The sequence below is a fragment of the Penicillium riverlandense genome (genome assembly GCF_028828495.1).
Source record: "Penicillium riverlandense strain IBT 135883 chromosome Unknown utg000008l_segment0_segment0, whole genome shotgun sequence".
Lineage (NCBI taxonomy): Eukaryota > Fungi > Ascomycota > Eurotiomycetes > Eurotiales > Aspergillaceae > Penicillium > Penicillium riverlandense.
This window is the reverse complement of record NW_026643199.1, coordinates 2,908,101-2,924,254: the sequence shown is the minus strand read 5'-3', so window position 1 is coordinate 2,924,254 and position 16,154 is coordinate 2,908,101. Positions and strand designations below refer to the sequence as shown.

The window sequence follows — 16,154 nt, the reverse complement described above, 5'->3', positions numbered from 1 at the left end:
AAGGATAATTGTTGGTTATGGCTGGTCGAGTCAATGCTCAAGGGGTTATCACTACAAGGGTAGTCTTCTCAATCTCAATTAGGCTTTATTAAAGATGGAGAATGATCTCTGGTGCAAGCTAAAGAGGCCCCCATGAGTCAACGTAAAACTCTTAATAACAGGTGGATTTCTATTCAGGAGAATATGTCTTTCCCGAATAATACAGAGAGCGTGAAAAGGACGGGTATCAAGAAAGGGAAGTGGGGGTTTAAGAGAGGGCCAACGGCATGGCGGGGTACAGTAACGACTTGCCAAGAAAATACAGAATAAAAAAAATCGAGGGCGTCCGTTTGGACAGGGGCTAGCTGAACCTCCCTCTCTAGCTTAGATCAGTGTTGACAGACCAGACGGGTCTTGGTACTGTAAGCCGATTTAGAGAATGAATGTACATCTCTTGGCTCCGTCCGGCGGAGTTGTCTCTTCGATGTGCGTGGTCGCAGTGAAGTTGGGTGACGTTTCAATGTAGAGAGGTGAAAGTCGATAATCAACGCCCGTCCGATCTCTTCATTCCAAAGGATACTTCCACACCGGAGATATTCGTGGACGATTCCCAAGCTCTGTTCTCCTTATTCGACCTGTGGATCTCCTGAGGAGACTCTGGTGTATTCCCAGGGACCATCCCCTCTCCTGTCTGGGATATACATGAAGCATACACGATGAGTGGAGATAGGATATGCGGGATCCACATAGTAAATCTGGGTTCCCTGAACGCGGGGAAGCTACTGTTCTTTTGCTTCCTCGCGCAATGTCTTGTATCTAGAGTCGACTATAGCTGTTCTTAATATTGATTATTCATATGAAACGTACCGTCCGCATCTGCGGATACGTGAGACCCTCACATCTCCCAGGGAACGGCCTGAGATCCCGAGTGCTGATCTGTGTAATCCTAGAAGGTATTCTGACTCCTGTGAGGGTCTCACTCGAGCAACGAGATGGACAGCGTGCTCCGGAAAATAATAATCGATATCAGAACAGCTATCTTTGACTCTAGATACAGTACAAGAAGTAGCGCGAGGAAGCAAAGACAGAGAGCTTCGGAGCTTCCTCGCATCCAGAGGAATCCAAATAAGCTATGCGATTCCCGTCATCACGTATACATCCATTTCCTATGTATATCCGTGACAACTCCGGAGGACCATATCATATACTCAGGGAACCACTATAGCCGAGGAAACAGGACGTAAGGGGCCATGAACCCAAACCATGGTCAATAGCTGGTCGCATAGCTGTGTTGATGTTAAGCTTACTGACGATATCAGTGGGGAAATTTCACCTAGAGCTGTCGTCCTCTGTTTTTTTGCTTCAAAGGTCTTCTAGTACGTACAGTACTGTATGTGTTTTCTCTTTCTTTCGGTCTGATTCTGAAGGGGTAGTCTAGGCACCAACTTACCAGTTTTAGGCTAGTGCCCCCGGACGATGAAGGGAAGGGTCAGCCCCAGCTCCCCCCGACTTATCTGGCTTCCACTCCTCAAGAAAGTCATGGAAGACGTCCTTCAGTCTTTGACAGCAGAAAAAATTCGTGAGTTGTTAGTACTTTGTGGGATCGGTGATTGCAGTGATGAGCCCATTCAGCACCACATCCTCGGAATTTCGAGCTTTGGTGAGCACCCGATTACTGCGTGGGAGACACACTGCTGATACACATTATTGTCCGTGAAATGAGGCTCCAGGTGGGAATGAAAGATGCTCCACCTCTTCTCACCCCAAAAAATAGTCCGATTCTTGAGACGACTGCGAACGTACTCCTTGGCTCATACCGGTTCCTGCCGACCGCCGGGAAACGAGGCAGAGTGGACTACACGGGGTTAGATGGGCTATCTAAGAGGAGGAAAAAGAAAATCAAAGACAGCACTACCAGCAAAGATACCATCCGGAAGGACAAAACCACTAGAGCAACCCTGGAAGGCAATACCCCAGTCGCACGCCCACTGACAACTGATATCGAGGGTCCTAGTGAGGCGTGCATGGCGGCTAGTAGCTCATTTCAGCCTACACTGCCGTTGTCCGTCTGCGAGTCCTTACCTCCTGCCGATTGTCATGAAAGTCAGTCCGCTATCGAAATGAGTGCCCCTCGGGCCGAGTCTATGCCTCACGACATCGTGGAGAAGATACTTGTTAACTGCATAAGGCTGAATGATCCGCTTGGCAGATACGGGCACCGAACGAAGCAAACTGCTGTGACAACCAGGATTGAGAAGATTCAGAGCTTTGTGGATGAGATAGTCTAGTTACGATATACAGATGCGATCCAGGTGATCAAACAAGAGAACGCTTTTTCGGCGAGCAAGGACATCCAAACTCGGAGTAACGAAACGGTATACTGGGAAATTATCAAGAAAGGCGCAGAGCTCCTAGATCCAGAGACTCTACCAACCCCTAAAGGACCTCTTGATGAATTTACAGTGGCTGAGAAGGTCGCAACCGAGCGATTCATGAGAGAGGCGGGCTATGGGCTCAGCCTCGCTAATCAGCGGCAGTGCCGCATTTTCTGGAAGAGACTATTTGAGATACGGAAAGCGGGCGTCGATAAGATTCTCCTTTATCGCACAAAAGAATTCGACCGCTTCTGCAAGGGATATACCCCAGAAGCAGGGCTGTCCCTTGTAGAAATGGTTCGGCTCTGGGAAGAAAAGTACGGCTTACACATCAAACAGATTGAGAGTCGGGTGGCACAAGAGAGTCAGGGCGACTCTACTGGAAGATTATGGCTGAGTCAACCGCATGTGGCGGAGAGACTGGATATTCAAGAACATACATGGAACAGTGCGGGTAACCCCTGGTTTTCCAGTACGGAAGAAGCCGCTTTCCAATCGAACGGTCCACATGAGCCGTCAGCCACACAGCTTGGTGGGTTCTTTGACTTAAATCCAGGTACAGAGGGAATGAGAAACAAGTCTATATTTGTTACTCTACTCCCTAAAGAGGAAAACCTTTCAGTTTGCCCCATAATCTCAGTCTAGGAAGGAGACTTTCTTGGAGTTTTTGCTGGGGTGATTCGATACTCCGACGACTTCAGCACCATATATGGTATTCCTGGTCCTAAAGAGAAACTTTGGTTAGACTACTCTACATGGAAGCGTCCAGTCACACGACTCCAAAATCAAGGCTGGCAGGTCAAATTTTAGTACCGCCGGGTTTCTTTGTTTGCTATGGAGACTGCAATCGCTGGGGCCGGGGTCGGGGTCGGGAATTTGCATGGGGCTGGTCTCAAAAATGGTCGCGGGCTTTCGGGCTCTTTCTCTCTGTGAAGCCTCCAAGGTGCTTTTTATCTAGCAAACAAAGAGAACGAGCACTGCGAATTAGTCATTTAATTCCATCGCATCACCCCACCTCCTCCCCCTGGACACACGCACTGAATAAAATTTTCCGACGTGTTTGGGTCTCAGTTAACAGCTATGACAACGAAAACCTCCTTGCGGCCGCTGCGACCGCTGTGCCCGATCGAGAAAGGCTCTTTCCCCCAACCGCAGACACCATGTTCATCATGTCGAAAGCGACGGAATGTCTCTCTTGCTTGTACAGAGTGTCGCCAAAAAAAGACCAAGGTTAGAACTAATGAATTCGTTCTATCCCAGTGCTAACAAGAACTAGTGTTCTGGTACGACTCCATGCGCGAACTGTACAGCGAAAGGTTGTCAATGCATCTATGATCAAAGCAGTGATCGCAGGCGCAAATCTTATAGCCGTGAACCATCCACATTGCGTCAAGCACTGCTCTACGCCGTGGTTAAGCTTCGTTCTGGAACCCCGGATAACGTGAAATCATTCATTCTAAAAATCCGGAGCTTGCAGACCGACCGAGATGGAGAACTTTTTCTCCTTCAGGAGAGCGGGCTGTCTAATGTCGGATGACAGCTGGGCGGGATCAAAGGGGCTTGACACGGGGCATGACCACTTGTGCACAAATGGCGATTACTGGATTGTGTCTGAGCAACGTATCCTTTTTCTCCTCCTATTTGCAGTATCTATGGTTTGAAAGATGTACGTATGGCCTTGATCTGTTACGAGATGTCTGCTTTATATGATCAGTGTGAGTTAGTGGACCTGTTTTTGGAGTATTGGTTATCCCTGTCGCTACCACCGGCCGGCATAGATATATATATATCCATATGAGACTTCGGAACAACTTAACAAGCATCCGGACCAGAGATTTTCCCCTGTTTTAGAAAGCCAATTTGTGCCCGCACTTCGTTCTAAGGATTAGATAAACTACAAAACATTCGATAGACACGGAACAACACGTTCACCCGGGCGATTTCGACGCGTTAATAGTCGAGAAAATGCTCTTTCCTATTATGGGGGTTCAACTCATGACCCACCCTCGCGTCACCACTGATAAGGGGGTAGATAAGGCGATGAACTCGTGACTACCCATTCCACCCCTGCAAAGCCTTCAAATGAAGCTACACCAAAACAAGTTATATTTGCCGGCGTGTTACAGAAGGTTAGACCCAGCACCCTCGTATTCACCCCCCAGAAGAAAGGACAGGATCAACTCAGCTGTACTGTACTGCGATCCGAGAGCCTGGGTCATTGGCCTGCTCCTGACTGGCCAATGACTGGTTGTTACATTGCTTGGTAACTACCGCGTGTCTCCAAATGCAGCTGTCTGTTTCATCTCTGCGATTCAGTCGGTCGGCAGTTCATAGATCATAGATTGCCTCGCATGTAAATGGCGATAGCTAAATTTTATCTCCACACATTGGGTTCGCGTCCGTGAGCAGATGCCGACAGCTGGATAAGCAACTGGATCTCTCCAATGATTTCGGTGATAAGATAGAGACCGACGGCGTAGCGAGAAAAAGCGTGGTGGGCGCTGAAAAGGGGAAAAAGACGGGGTCTAAGCCCCTGGCTAGCGAAACCAAAAGTAAAAGATGGGTATTTCGGCCGAGAGACCTTTTGAGGCTCTTCTCATGGGGACTATTATAGAGGTCTCCCTCTACTCTATTTCTCAAGATCAATTGTACCACAAGCCATTCGTTTCTTGTCTTCTTGCAAATAATATTCTCTACATTCGTTACACATCATTTAATACCGCCGCCACAATGCAGTTCAAGGTCATCGCCACCCTCCTTCTCTCCTCCACGGCCCTGGCCTCTGCCTACGACGCCCAGCCCGCAACCATAACCGCTTCAGCAGTCGCCTGGTCCGGCTCCTCCAATTCGTCCGAAACGAACCAGGACAGCAGCTCCATGGTCGTCCCGCACTCCATCCTCACGGCGCTTGAATCCGCCATCCCGCCCTCATGGTACACCGATATCTTGCAACCCACGTTCCGCTCTTCCATCGAGAGTGAAATCCAGGCTGGCACCCTGCCTGCTTGGTACAACTCTCTGCCTAGCAGTGTCAAGGCCTGGGCTTCGTCTGAGGGTGTCTACATCGACGTCTTTATGGGCGCTGAACAGACTCCTACGCTTGTTGGCGCGGCTTCTTCTAATGCTCCTGCTACTGGTGTTCCTGCGCATAATACTGCTTCTACTATGAGCACTGCGGCCGCGACTAGAACCGGTGCCTCTAGTACTAAAAAGTCGGCTCCTTCGTCTTCGACCTCGACTGGTGGCGCTCCGATTGCTACCGGTGGTGTTGCTGCGGGCATTGCTGGCGTGGCTGGTATCCTTGGACTGGCTCTGGCTCTGTAGCCTGCTGCCTGATAGATTTTGTGGATCAGTTTATATTGGCTTCAGCTTAGCATTATACATTATAAATCCCTGTCTGGAGGCGGCGACGGAGAACTACCTCACGCATATGGCACAGAAGTTCCGTGTGCGGGACTGCATTCAGGACATGAGAATCAAGCAGAGTGTGCATCTGGAAGACTTTGCTTAGCGAATAAAAGCATTTAGCTGATGTTTGCAGACAAGCCTGAGACTTCTTTTGCCACCGTTATACATGTATGTGCCTTGCTGCCGGCCAGCCTGTTTCTTGCTGAAGAGTACAGGAATATACCATCCGCACCATTAGACGGCAGTCAGGTAAGGAGACGATTATTTAGTCATACTGTTGCTAATTGCTCGAATTCATCGCTAAATGGTCTTTTGTATTATATAGTTCACCGCTTTGACGTACCATTAGACCTTACCGCTGTGCCGGTGATTGAAAATTTCTTGGGACGGCAAGACGAACTAGGCAAGCTATGGCAGTATTTACAGCCGACAAGTTCGCAGTCACGAAAAGTTGCGATCCTTCATGGGCTTGGAGGGATAGGAAAGACGCAGCTAGCGATTCGCTTCGCACGAGACCACAAACACGATTTCACTGCCATCTTTTGGCTGAGTGGCAACGATCGAAACACGCTCTTGCAATCTTTGAGTTTTATCTTTCACCGATTACCAGGACAGTCACAGAATACCGAGGCGGTCAATGACGAGGAGGTGGAGCAACGAGCCAGGCATGTATTACGTTGGCTCTCACTAGAGGGAAACTCATGCTGGCTAATCAGTTTTGACAACATCGATCAATACTGTCCCGTCCATAGCGCTGCTGATGATGCATATGATATTGGAGAATTCCTCCTCGCGGCCGATCACGGCTCCATTCTTATTACTTATCGGCTCCAAACGTTGACTGAACTAGGAAAATCTTTCCCAGTCAACAAATTCGACTCTGATGATACAATCAAACTACTCTTGCAAAGCAGCCATTTATCAGTGAAGAATACGGTTAAGGAGCTTGAGAGCAACCCAGGTATTAAGGGACTTTTCAATCGCCACTAGACCACCAATAGGCTCCTAGTGGGTGTCGGCTCATGTGTCCATGACTTATGGTTACATTGCTGAGAACGATCCTTGTAAACACTACTTATACAAACTAGGGTAATACCCATTTGCTAAGTACCCGCCAACTAATTCGTCACGTCCCCTTGACATTGTTGTTTCTCGTCTTCTTGACCGACCCAAGGTAGCACAGATCGTTGACAAGAACTCCAAGGCAAGTATATGACTCTATTGTAAGAGACATTTGGCAATATTTAACTAACGCTTAGGCAAAGATGGCTAAAACGGATTCTAGCGAATATGCCCCGCCTCACTATGATGCGAAGTTCAGTTGGAAAGCGGCTGTATTTGCAGTGCTAGCCTGTGGGAGATATTATGGGGTCGCACACGTGAAAGCCATCATCTGGAATGAAATTAGCAAAGGGTTCATCTACAAAGTGGAGTTCGTGGGGCATATAATCGCAATCATCTCAGCACTATATTTTATATGCTCCGGAGGGTATATCTTTGGACATATTGTTGGACGTGTTTCCTACGATATGCCCTACGATACAAGTTTTAATTGGAGGGCGGCTACGTTCGCAGTGCTATTCTACGGGAGATGTCTCGGAGGCGCCGATACGAAAAACATCATTAACCAATGCATCTCACAGGAAGGCGACGTCGGAAAGTGCCCCTTTTTGGTGTCGGAGAACGGCGTAGGAGAAACGGTGGTTTCTTTCCCCGACTGAGCCGAGTTTCTTCCAGGCAATCCACTATCTGTGCAAGTATATGATTACCTGGGTGTTTCCGGAATATTTCTCGGATAAAAAACAGCGCGTTAGAAGGCCCTTATCTGTTGAAGATGGGATGAGCAGAGCCGCTTAGTCAGCAGCTTATAGACGGATTATGAATTCCCGGACAGGCTGGATGAGCCAGAATCCAGGTTTAGCTCTCGGGAAGAACGCACTTTTGTTCCGATCCCGAGTGCTGGTGATCATCGGCCCATGGACCGACTGGGCTATTCAGAGTCAGCCTTGTGGTGATGTAATTGCGGCTTGACACATGTAAATGCGCTGAGTCAGCGGAATATACCCGAGTTGGGTATTACGCGTACTTTTCATTGGTGACAATCTCCTATACATGTGGTGGAGCACGGAGTGGACCTTTAGGTGTTGCGCTGCGTTGATGCTCCCTACAGGATATTTTCATCCCGTAGTGCTGAATAGTATCTAACAAACATTTCCATTGCTCGTATTATTTAGGAGGCGTGCGCCTAACTCTTGATAGACTTATCGGCTCGTACGGCTTCCGGGAATGAGGCGTCTGACATCCTAAAGTATAGACCCGCCACTATATATATATCGTGCTATCTCTAGGTGCAAGACGCCCGAGTCTGAGATCCCTAAAATCCATACAGACAACCGGCCTTCTTCGAACTCGGCGCTCTGCCACAGTTCTTATCGAGCTTTTGTTCTTGTGCTATTCGACATGTCCGCTGATCGTCACGATGAGGAGTAGTTACTTGAGGACAATGGATCCCAGCAAAAGGGAATCCTTGGTCTCAGGCTAATTCCAGCATAATGAGCACATTCAGTCCGAGAATAGACCTAGCCTCGTGCAACCTTTGTGTTAATCGCCAAGAGGAAGGCAGAAGGGATGGATTTCTGTGCTGATAACGAAGGTAGCGAAATTGGGGAGAGAGAGACAAAAAGAGAATGTCCTAGGATCATGGGGTTCCTTGACAACAACACCTGCCACTATTTGCCATGGAAAGGAAGAAGGGATCGAGTCCTATGTTGCTAACTAGGCTGCGGCATATCCGCCGACTTGGATATCAGTTCCACATCCAAGTGACAGAAGGTTGTGTTCTACTAATCTCTTATCCGATAAAATTGCCATAGCGAGCCGAAGGATTACAGAAAGTTGCAGAGTTATATACAATAGTATAGTACACACCACATTTGACTTCATTCCGTGCTGTCGTGTGTACTCATAATTAAACGGAGTTTGAATTATCAGCACATGTCCACGCAGCGGTACCACCTATCGTTTTATACGAGGCGATTATGCCTACGAGAGATCCATAGGTTCCAGCAACTGTGAGGAAGCAGCCGAATGCAACAACGAAAATGGCCCAGCTGGCGTGCAGCATCCAGAGCGGCTTACGTTCCGCTTTTCGCTTGCTCCAATTATCATATAGCCACATACAACCCGTGGGCTGCAATGCCATGACTGGTCCTAGAAAAGCCCCAATCAAGGATAGCAAATCGTCAAAGATAGGGATAGCTTCGGCCACAATGTATCCTATCAGTGAAATGCCACCAGTGCAGGCAAACCAAGTTATCCAGTGCCTAAAGGTATTTTGATTGAGATGATGTGTGTTTCGGAGGAGTCGGATGAAGATGAACTTTGCCGGAAGCTATGCATATCAGTCAAAACTGTTTCGAATATACCAAACAGATGACTTACATGTATCATTATGGTTGTGGTGGCTATCAATCCCGGAAGTGCAAAGCCATAGGCAGCCTTCTTCACAAGAGGCCCTGCAGATCCAAGTGCCGGCGAGGAAACGTAGGATCCACAGAAGTAGTACATAACAACGCCAATCGTGACGTAGAGAGAGCCCATGAGAAACTGGGATACAAGGACTGCTCGTGTGTAGTGCTGGGGATCACGCATCTCTGAGACGATAGAGAAATACGCCGGCGTGGCTCCATTAGCGAACAAGAGCGTAGACACCGCGGCGATAGCGTTAGCGAATGAGGGATTGTTGAACATCTGGAAGTCGGAGACCCAAATAGCATCATTGATTGGGGCAGCCGAAGGCCGGCCTTGAACACCAACGGAGATAGTGACAGTAAAGACTAGTGTTGTTGTTAGCACGTAGGAGTGAGATGTGGTAGAGTTGTACTCACTGGAAATGAGTATACAAACGATGCCCACCCAAGCCAGCCAGACTATTCTACCTAGTGTCTGAATGCTGGCACAGCTGAATCCAATGGCAAGTGCGACCGCCGTGAAAACGGCAGTGCAGGCACCATGAGTTGAGACAGCGTTCAAACTAATCGAGACCGCGAGCATACCCGATCCAGCAATCAATGTCCAGACTGCTTCATCAGTCAGCTGTTCGGTTGTTTTAGCTCATTGAGGTAACTCACAGATACAGAAGGCCACAGCCCATGCCTCCCGACCAATCTTACCGAACATCAAGGCCCCGGCATCATCGATGCAATATACCGAAGGGTGGTTCAACTTAAAGACACCAACAGCCCAATTCGCCCATCCAGTTATGAAAAGTATGAAAAGGAGGGAGATTACGCCCGGAATCATGCCCAACGTATGGAAGATGGAAGGGATCGAAAGCATACCTAGGCCAATTTGTGTTTTCATCATAATCACCACAGTGCCGATCCAACCAACCTGAGGAAAGAAAGTTAGATAGTCTCTTCAACAAGGTGACTTAGGGCGAAGACGTACGTTGCGATAATTGGGACCGTCATTGTTAAGGTCTCCAAACACAGCATCGTGTACCGTTCCTCGACACACCTCGACCTCCCCAGCTTGCCTAGTGTTGACTTGACTAAGGTCAGGGTTCACATTCTGCTTCTCTATCTCCGCCATGTTAGTTTTACTTTAAATGACTGTAGAAAGCCGTGAAGAGTTGAAGATTGGAGACGCGTCCCTCGTTATATAGTCAAGCGAGATAGCTCAGGCCCCAGAAACCGGGACTATATGCACAACTCATTGTTCCTTGGGAGCCTTTAACATTTGCCTTAATTTACGGAAACCCAATGTCTTAGCTAATCTTCCACCTTCCTAGATCGGGGGCGCCTTCCTTATCATTCTTATTAGCGCAGACCAAAAGCCACGCGGAAGTTTAAAACCACTATGATAAGCCACACTGCCATCGTAGTTTGAACCTTAAACAAGAGGATCCGTGGTGGCCGGCTATTGTCCCATTAGTACTCCTATGGGTATGGTAGGGGCTAGAAGCGGAGTCTACCGTCCCCGGGAAGTGAACAAGGAGGTCTCCAGGATGTACTAGCATATCATCGGGTAAGGGTTCAGTCATTGGTAACTCCCCGTTCTCAGATCTCCTGTATGGATTGAACCATCGCGACGGACAATACACAGTAGATCGGGCAAAATAGTCACTTTCATCGAGAATGTTCATCAAGGCAGATTGGTCTCTCCAAAAGAGATCAACACCTGGGTTCAGGAAGGGGTATGCAATCACTGAATTGAGGAGCTCAACGGACCATGGGTGCACACGAATAAAAAAGTTTCCATTATTTAATCCATTCATATCCTTCGAGAGTAAGATATGAAAATTTGGGAGATTCGAAGGAGGGATGAAAGTTTCTAGAGGCAGGTTCACATTCATAAGAACTGTGTCACTGTCAAACCAACTAGGTAAATATTTAAATACATTAGTTCAGGGTCAATGTATCATACCCAGGCTTGCGAACTCACAAAAGCCACTGTAGTCGCTGATATAGCGGCTTCTCCAATTCCCGAAGTATGGTGGATAGAATGATAAGAGGTTTGTTCCATATCCCGTCAATGATTGGATCGCGAAGGATGAACATTGGATAATTGTGCCGGCGGCTATGTTCTTCGTGTGATGCTAGCGCCATGTCGTAAATCGTGCGGCCGCCATATATCATTGAAACTTTGCCAATAGTTGGCTGGGGTGGTGTAGTCTGTGCGAGGGGTATAGACTGATAAATATATAGTAAAGCTATGATTTCGGTCAGCGGACCATGCTATACAAACGCTGAGATCCATAGTTTCAAGGAGGGCAAAACAGACAGTATAGGCTTAGTAATCCCATAATACCTGATAAAGCTAGAACCACACATAGGGCAGGTCTCAGCATCTTGCTAAAGTGTTGACTATATATATTATGGGGGGCACGAAATTTCCACATGGCTCCCTGCTAGAATTTGCAGCTTGAAATGAGCGAGTCAATTCAATGTATGGTTAGATTTAAGTGATTCGACGGCTTGGACACTACAGGGACTGTACTGTAGTGATACGTTTCCATAAAGAGAGATAGATTGTATCCTCACCACTGTGCTAGCCCCAACTAGTCGGGCATTGTATATTGTTTAACATGTTATAAGAGCCATTGCATTCCTTCGTCATTCTCAAATTCGTGAGATAAACTACAGCGGCACTGCTTCCACAGCAAATGATGAACAGAATAACTTCAGTCTACGAGGAGAGCGCACAGGTTAAACTTGGCTAGATCTCTGAATGTCAACCACATCGGCAACGGAGTAGATACAGTCAAAATTGAACAGAACTTGCAGCCTATCTTAAACAGAAGACCTGTATTATGCATAGTAGTTCTCAGAAGAGCTTGATGTTAACAAAATGCAGATGCTTTTGAGAGTCATGTCGACGCGGTCCGCCTCATGGCTCATCTTTCCTGCTGCGAGAACGGGGCTTGCTGTGGTCGAAAATATGCAGCCATCCGGTGTATTCTCGAAGCCGAGGAGCTGACCGTGGCAGGAAATGGGACATTCCATGAGTCGACCGCCCTAGTATGTATGGGATTGCATTCACGCGAATCTGGACAGAATCCCTAGAGCAGATCATGTTAGCTGCAGTTAGTGTCAAATTGGAGTGAACACGGCCAACACAAATGATGTACCCCATACCCCAATTTGCTACAAAATTTGAGCACCATGACGCAGCTACGGTTAACGTCACGCGAATCTAGACACCATCGATTCAAAAAATTGTGTCATGTTAGCTACAGTACAATTTGGATCATAGAGTCTGACAAAGTCACCTCGGTGGCGTCCTTGAGCCATCCCTGCCATTCAACGGCGACTGTCAGCACTGAAACGCTACATTTGGATCACACGGAGACTGTCCGAGTTCACCTCTACCATATAAGATTCATCCCTGCCGTTCAACACTGGATGTCTGTTCTACAATACTGCAGTTGGATCACACGGGTCTGGCCGAGTTCATCTGCGCGGCGTGTTGGATCTATCCTGCCGTTCACCCGTGACCCTCAGTACCGCAATTGCGGTTGGATCAGACGAACCTGGCCCAGTTCACTTGCGTGGAGCGTTAGGTCCACCCTGCCGTTGAACATTAGCTATACGTGCTGCAACTGCAATCTGATCCCATGAGTGTGGCTGTGTTCGCCTGCACCGTAGTGAGTGCGTCCCTGCAGTTCAACGGCAAACTATCAACACTGCTATGCTGTTTGCCTTTGTTAGCGGCGTTCAACGCGGCCCTTTTCTCTTTTCAACCATTTATGCGTGTTATTAAACCGTATTCTGCGCTCAGAGTGAAATATAGCAATTATTGTGCCATTTGTTGAAGTTCAACAGTGGGCTAAGCCAGACACATGTTAAGTAATCTAGTTCGTTTCTGATTTACAGAATTGGGTCCTTTCCGTCAGGCAAATCGACTGTGCGCTTGAAACGTCACAGGCCCAGCATGTTGAACACAAACGTCTTTAACGCTAGTTTAATAGATATCTATAGAGACATGAACAGCTGTCCTTTCTTTTTTAGTAGAGGTCGCTGCCCTACAAAGGAAATGAAATGACCCTCATTATCGACAAGCTAGTGAACATAATCAATGGTGAACAGAAAATCTTGAGCAGCCAATCAGGGTCGGGCTTAGTTAACTTGGCTAGGCACGTAATTGGTCCTAACTCCACAATCTTCATATAGATCCGACCCGTGTTGAACAGAAGAGCAGTATACAACACGGCCATAACCAGGTGAACTTGGATAGGTTTTGTGATGCAAACTGCATCTAGAACAGAGGGGATGTAGTCAAACATGAACAAATTTTGCAATCAATGTTGAACAGAAGAGCGTATATAATACCGGAGTTCTTAGATGAAATTGGCTACAATCGTGTTTAACAAATGCGGCTGCGTTGGCTGACCAATTTGTGAGATTCTTTCGTCACCTATGTTTAAATTTGCATCTGGGAGTTATTGAAAGTGGCCAATTTCGTCTCACTAGAGATAGCAGCAGCCGCCTTGCGTGAGCCTTTTCAATAGGGCACTAGAAATGAAAAATTTCAACTTTGTTGTCCCAAGCGTTGTGAGTCATCCCATGCGTTGTTCAACAGACAATGAGAGGAGGCAGGAGAATACCTAGATTGATATTGATAATTGTCAGATTATTCCAAGCTGGGGTATTCTACTTTCTTTCTGCCGCCCTATGAACTGGGACCCTACGGATTTTGCTCTTTCTCTGTGACATCTCTGATCTACAGCGTCATTAGCCCGGACAGTATTTCACACAATACATCAAGCCAGATTTTTCCGTTTTCTTTTTTTTTTTTCTGGCTCAGTACTGTACTGCTATATTCGAAAACAGATTCCCCCGTATACACTCGCAGATTGTCTCCCGAACCCTATATTGAAACACGCTAGTCTAAATACAGTTAGTTCCCCAAAAAACCCTGTCAAATTGTATCGTCTTGCATGAACGGTAATAAATGAGTCATCGTTATAATACAGTAAACCTCTTAAGGAACCTCGTGGAATCTTCTCTGCAAACGGTCCAAAAGAGAGTAGAAAGCCTAGCGATCTGGTGAGATCGCTGCCTACCTCCCCTCCTTCACCACGCACGCAGCCTTCGTCCACACTCGTTTTATAAACACCACACTCGTTATTTTACTCACTAGAAGGCCGTGGCGGTGTTTAGAACAGTTAAACTAACTTTGGTAGGAGATCGGGCGTCTTCATTTCCATGGATTATCTTACCGTTTGCCATTTTCATTCGTTACTAGTGTGTGTCAAAAGCTAGTATCCCCACATAAGCTAACATGAGCCTCTCAAGGGTTGAGACTGGATCTAGGGATGACTCAAAGCCCGCATCATGTCGATTACATCTCTCAGCCCGATGAGCTCGACCCATAGGAGCAGAACTCCCAGTACGCTCCGACCCCGGGATTCTTTAGCAGCCCCTACGACACGCGATCCATTTACAGTCCCTCCCCTTCCTATGTGGCTGAGAATGGCAATGAGACCGCAAGCCAATCCCAAGTAAATACTCTCAAGCTACTTCAGTTGTCTGAGTGGGAAGAAGATAGAGTTTACGACGAATGCCCTCCGGCGTGTATCCACTACCTCATCGAGTGGCGAGTTAAAAATAACCGGGTTGTATCAAAGGACACGGAGGAAGACCTCGTTCTAGCCCCAAGCGCACATTGGCGGCTATTTCTGGAGAACAAAGTGCAGGAAGTCCTTCGATGTAAGGTCTCTCGCAACCGAAGGGTGAGGGCTGATGACACAGCGATAGTCGTGTCTGTGAACGATCGTTCGCAGCGTGACCTGACCAAACGGTTCGAAAAGACTGATATTAATTGGACTGTCATCGATAAACAGCTCCAGAAGTGGTCGAATCTGTTCTGCCAAGGCAAGGAACTGAGGTTGAGTATTTGTTTCAACTATAAGGACGACCAAGACTCTCCGACCGCTGGACGGAAAGGGGATAAACGAGGTAAATCCTCTGTAACGAGAAGGATGCTCGATGAGCGAGACGCACAGCTAGATGCTGAACAGGAGACTTCTGGCCAGAGGATAGTCTGGCGTAGCGTCTATAATTTGATGCGATGCGATTTGTCTTCGTGCCACCTAGGCCCCTACTGTTGGCTGGACCCAATGGGAAAAAGGCACTATCCACTCAAAACACACCATATGAGGCGCCTAGTGACTTTCGTGGAAAAGGGTGGCGTTTTAGAATCGCACAAAGACGTGCCCGAAGCGGTCTGCGAAGAATTATACATGGAAGAGCAACAGAGACTTGAGAAAGACAAGCGTAAGGGAGGTCATACCCTTGCGCAGGGTGTAACGTACCCTCCTATCAACATCAATGTCCTGCCCTCCTAGTCTTCCGCCACTGGAATGGAGATTCCCGCCGCCAAAAAGGCAGATGACCCGACAGTTCTGGGCCAACTGGAAATTCCTGGACCCAGGGACGTAGCTGTCAAAGAGTACGTTGAATGGCAACAGTCAAATGTCACTGATGACAATCTCAAAGCTGCATTCCGACAAGCGTGTGATGTGACGCTCGAAGATGGTCTTGATCTCGAACAGGTCCACAAAGATCAAGATCCAGATTCTTCATCGGTAAGGGAATAAAAAAGGGCATTGCCCGTCGTTTCGTACAGGATATTCCTGGCTGGGTCCAGAATGTGAAGAAGGCAATCCCTATCTGTGAAGGACTATAATATAGAAAGAGCAAGGTGGGTGTTAGGTGTTACGGCGTTAAGAAGTTTTGTCGGATTAGGTTGGAATCAGTGGGTACCTCAGATAATACACCTGTAAATTGCGGTAATCAAACTTCCATCCTATGCTGAGCTTTTTAGAGTTTATTTGATTGGCCTCTCTTTTTTCTTGATGCCCCTTGGGAAACATAAACAAATCAGCAA

General features: G+C 47.5%; 5 protein-coding genes across 5 annotated transcripts; 4 read left to right on the top strand and 1 right to left on the bottom strand.

Annotated features, from left to right (window-relative positions):
• Positions 1 to 1,697: 1,697 nt before the first annotated feature.
• Positions 1,698 to 2,999, top strand: N7474_010140 (uncharacterized protein; the record flags this gene model as incomplete). Its single annotated transcript, XM_057201550.1, has 2 exons — positions 1,698 to 2,082; positions 2,281 to 2,999. The coding sequence occupies 2 exons, from the start codon at positions 1,698 to 1,700 to the stop codon at positions 2,997 to 2,999; spliced, it is 1,104 nt and encodes a 367-aa protein (XP_057049537.1).
• A 435-nt stretch (positions 3,000 to 3,434) lies between these two features.
• N7474_010139 (Zn(II)2Cys6 transcription factor domain-containing protein) lies at positions 3,435 to 3,891 on the top strand (the record flags this gene model as incomplete). Its single annotated transcript, XM_057201549.1, has 2 exons — positions 3,435 to 3,584; positions 3,631 to 3,891. The coding sequence occupies 2 exons, from the start codon at positions 3,435 to 3,437 to the stop codon at positions 3,889 to 3,891; spliced, it is 411 nt and encodes a 136-aa protein (XP_057049536.1).
• A 1,193-nt stretch (positions 3,892 to 5,084) lies between these two features.
• Positions 5,085 to 5,678, top strand: N7474_010138 (uncharacterized protein; the record flags this gene model as incomplete). The annotated part of the gene is made up of 1 exon (XM_057201548.1): positions 5,085 to 5,678. The coding sequence occupies one exon, from the start codon at positions 5,085 to 5,087 to the stop codon at positions 5,676 to 5,678; it is 594 nt and encodes a 197-aa protein (XP_057049535.1).
• Positions 5,679 to 8,730: 3,052 nt separating this feature from the next.
• N7474_010137 (uncharacterized protein) lies at positions 8,731 to 10,355 on the bottom strand (the record flags this gene model as incomplete). The annotated part of the gene is made up of 5 exons (XM_057201547.1): positions 8,731 to 9,153; positions 9,204 to 9,598; positions 9,650 to 9,841; positions 9,893 to 10,154; positions 10,212 to 10,355. 5 exons carry the CDS (start codon positions 10,353 to 10,355, stop codon positions 8,731 to 8,733), a joined length of 1,416 nt encoding a protein of 471 aa, XP_057049534.1.
• Positions 10,356 to 15,627: 5,272 nt separating this feature from the next.
• Positions 15,628 to 15,864, top strand: N7474_010136 (uncharacterized protein; the record flags this gene model as incomplete). The annotated part of the gene is made up of 1 exon (XM_057201546.1): positions 15,628 to 15,864. The coding sequence occupies one exon, from the start codon at positions 15,628 to 15,630 to the stop codon at positions 15,862 to 15,864; it is 237 nt and encodes a 78-aa protein (XP_057049533.1).
• Between the last annotated feature and the right edge of the window lie 290 nt (positions 15,865 to 16,154).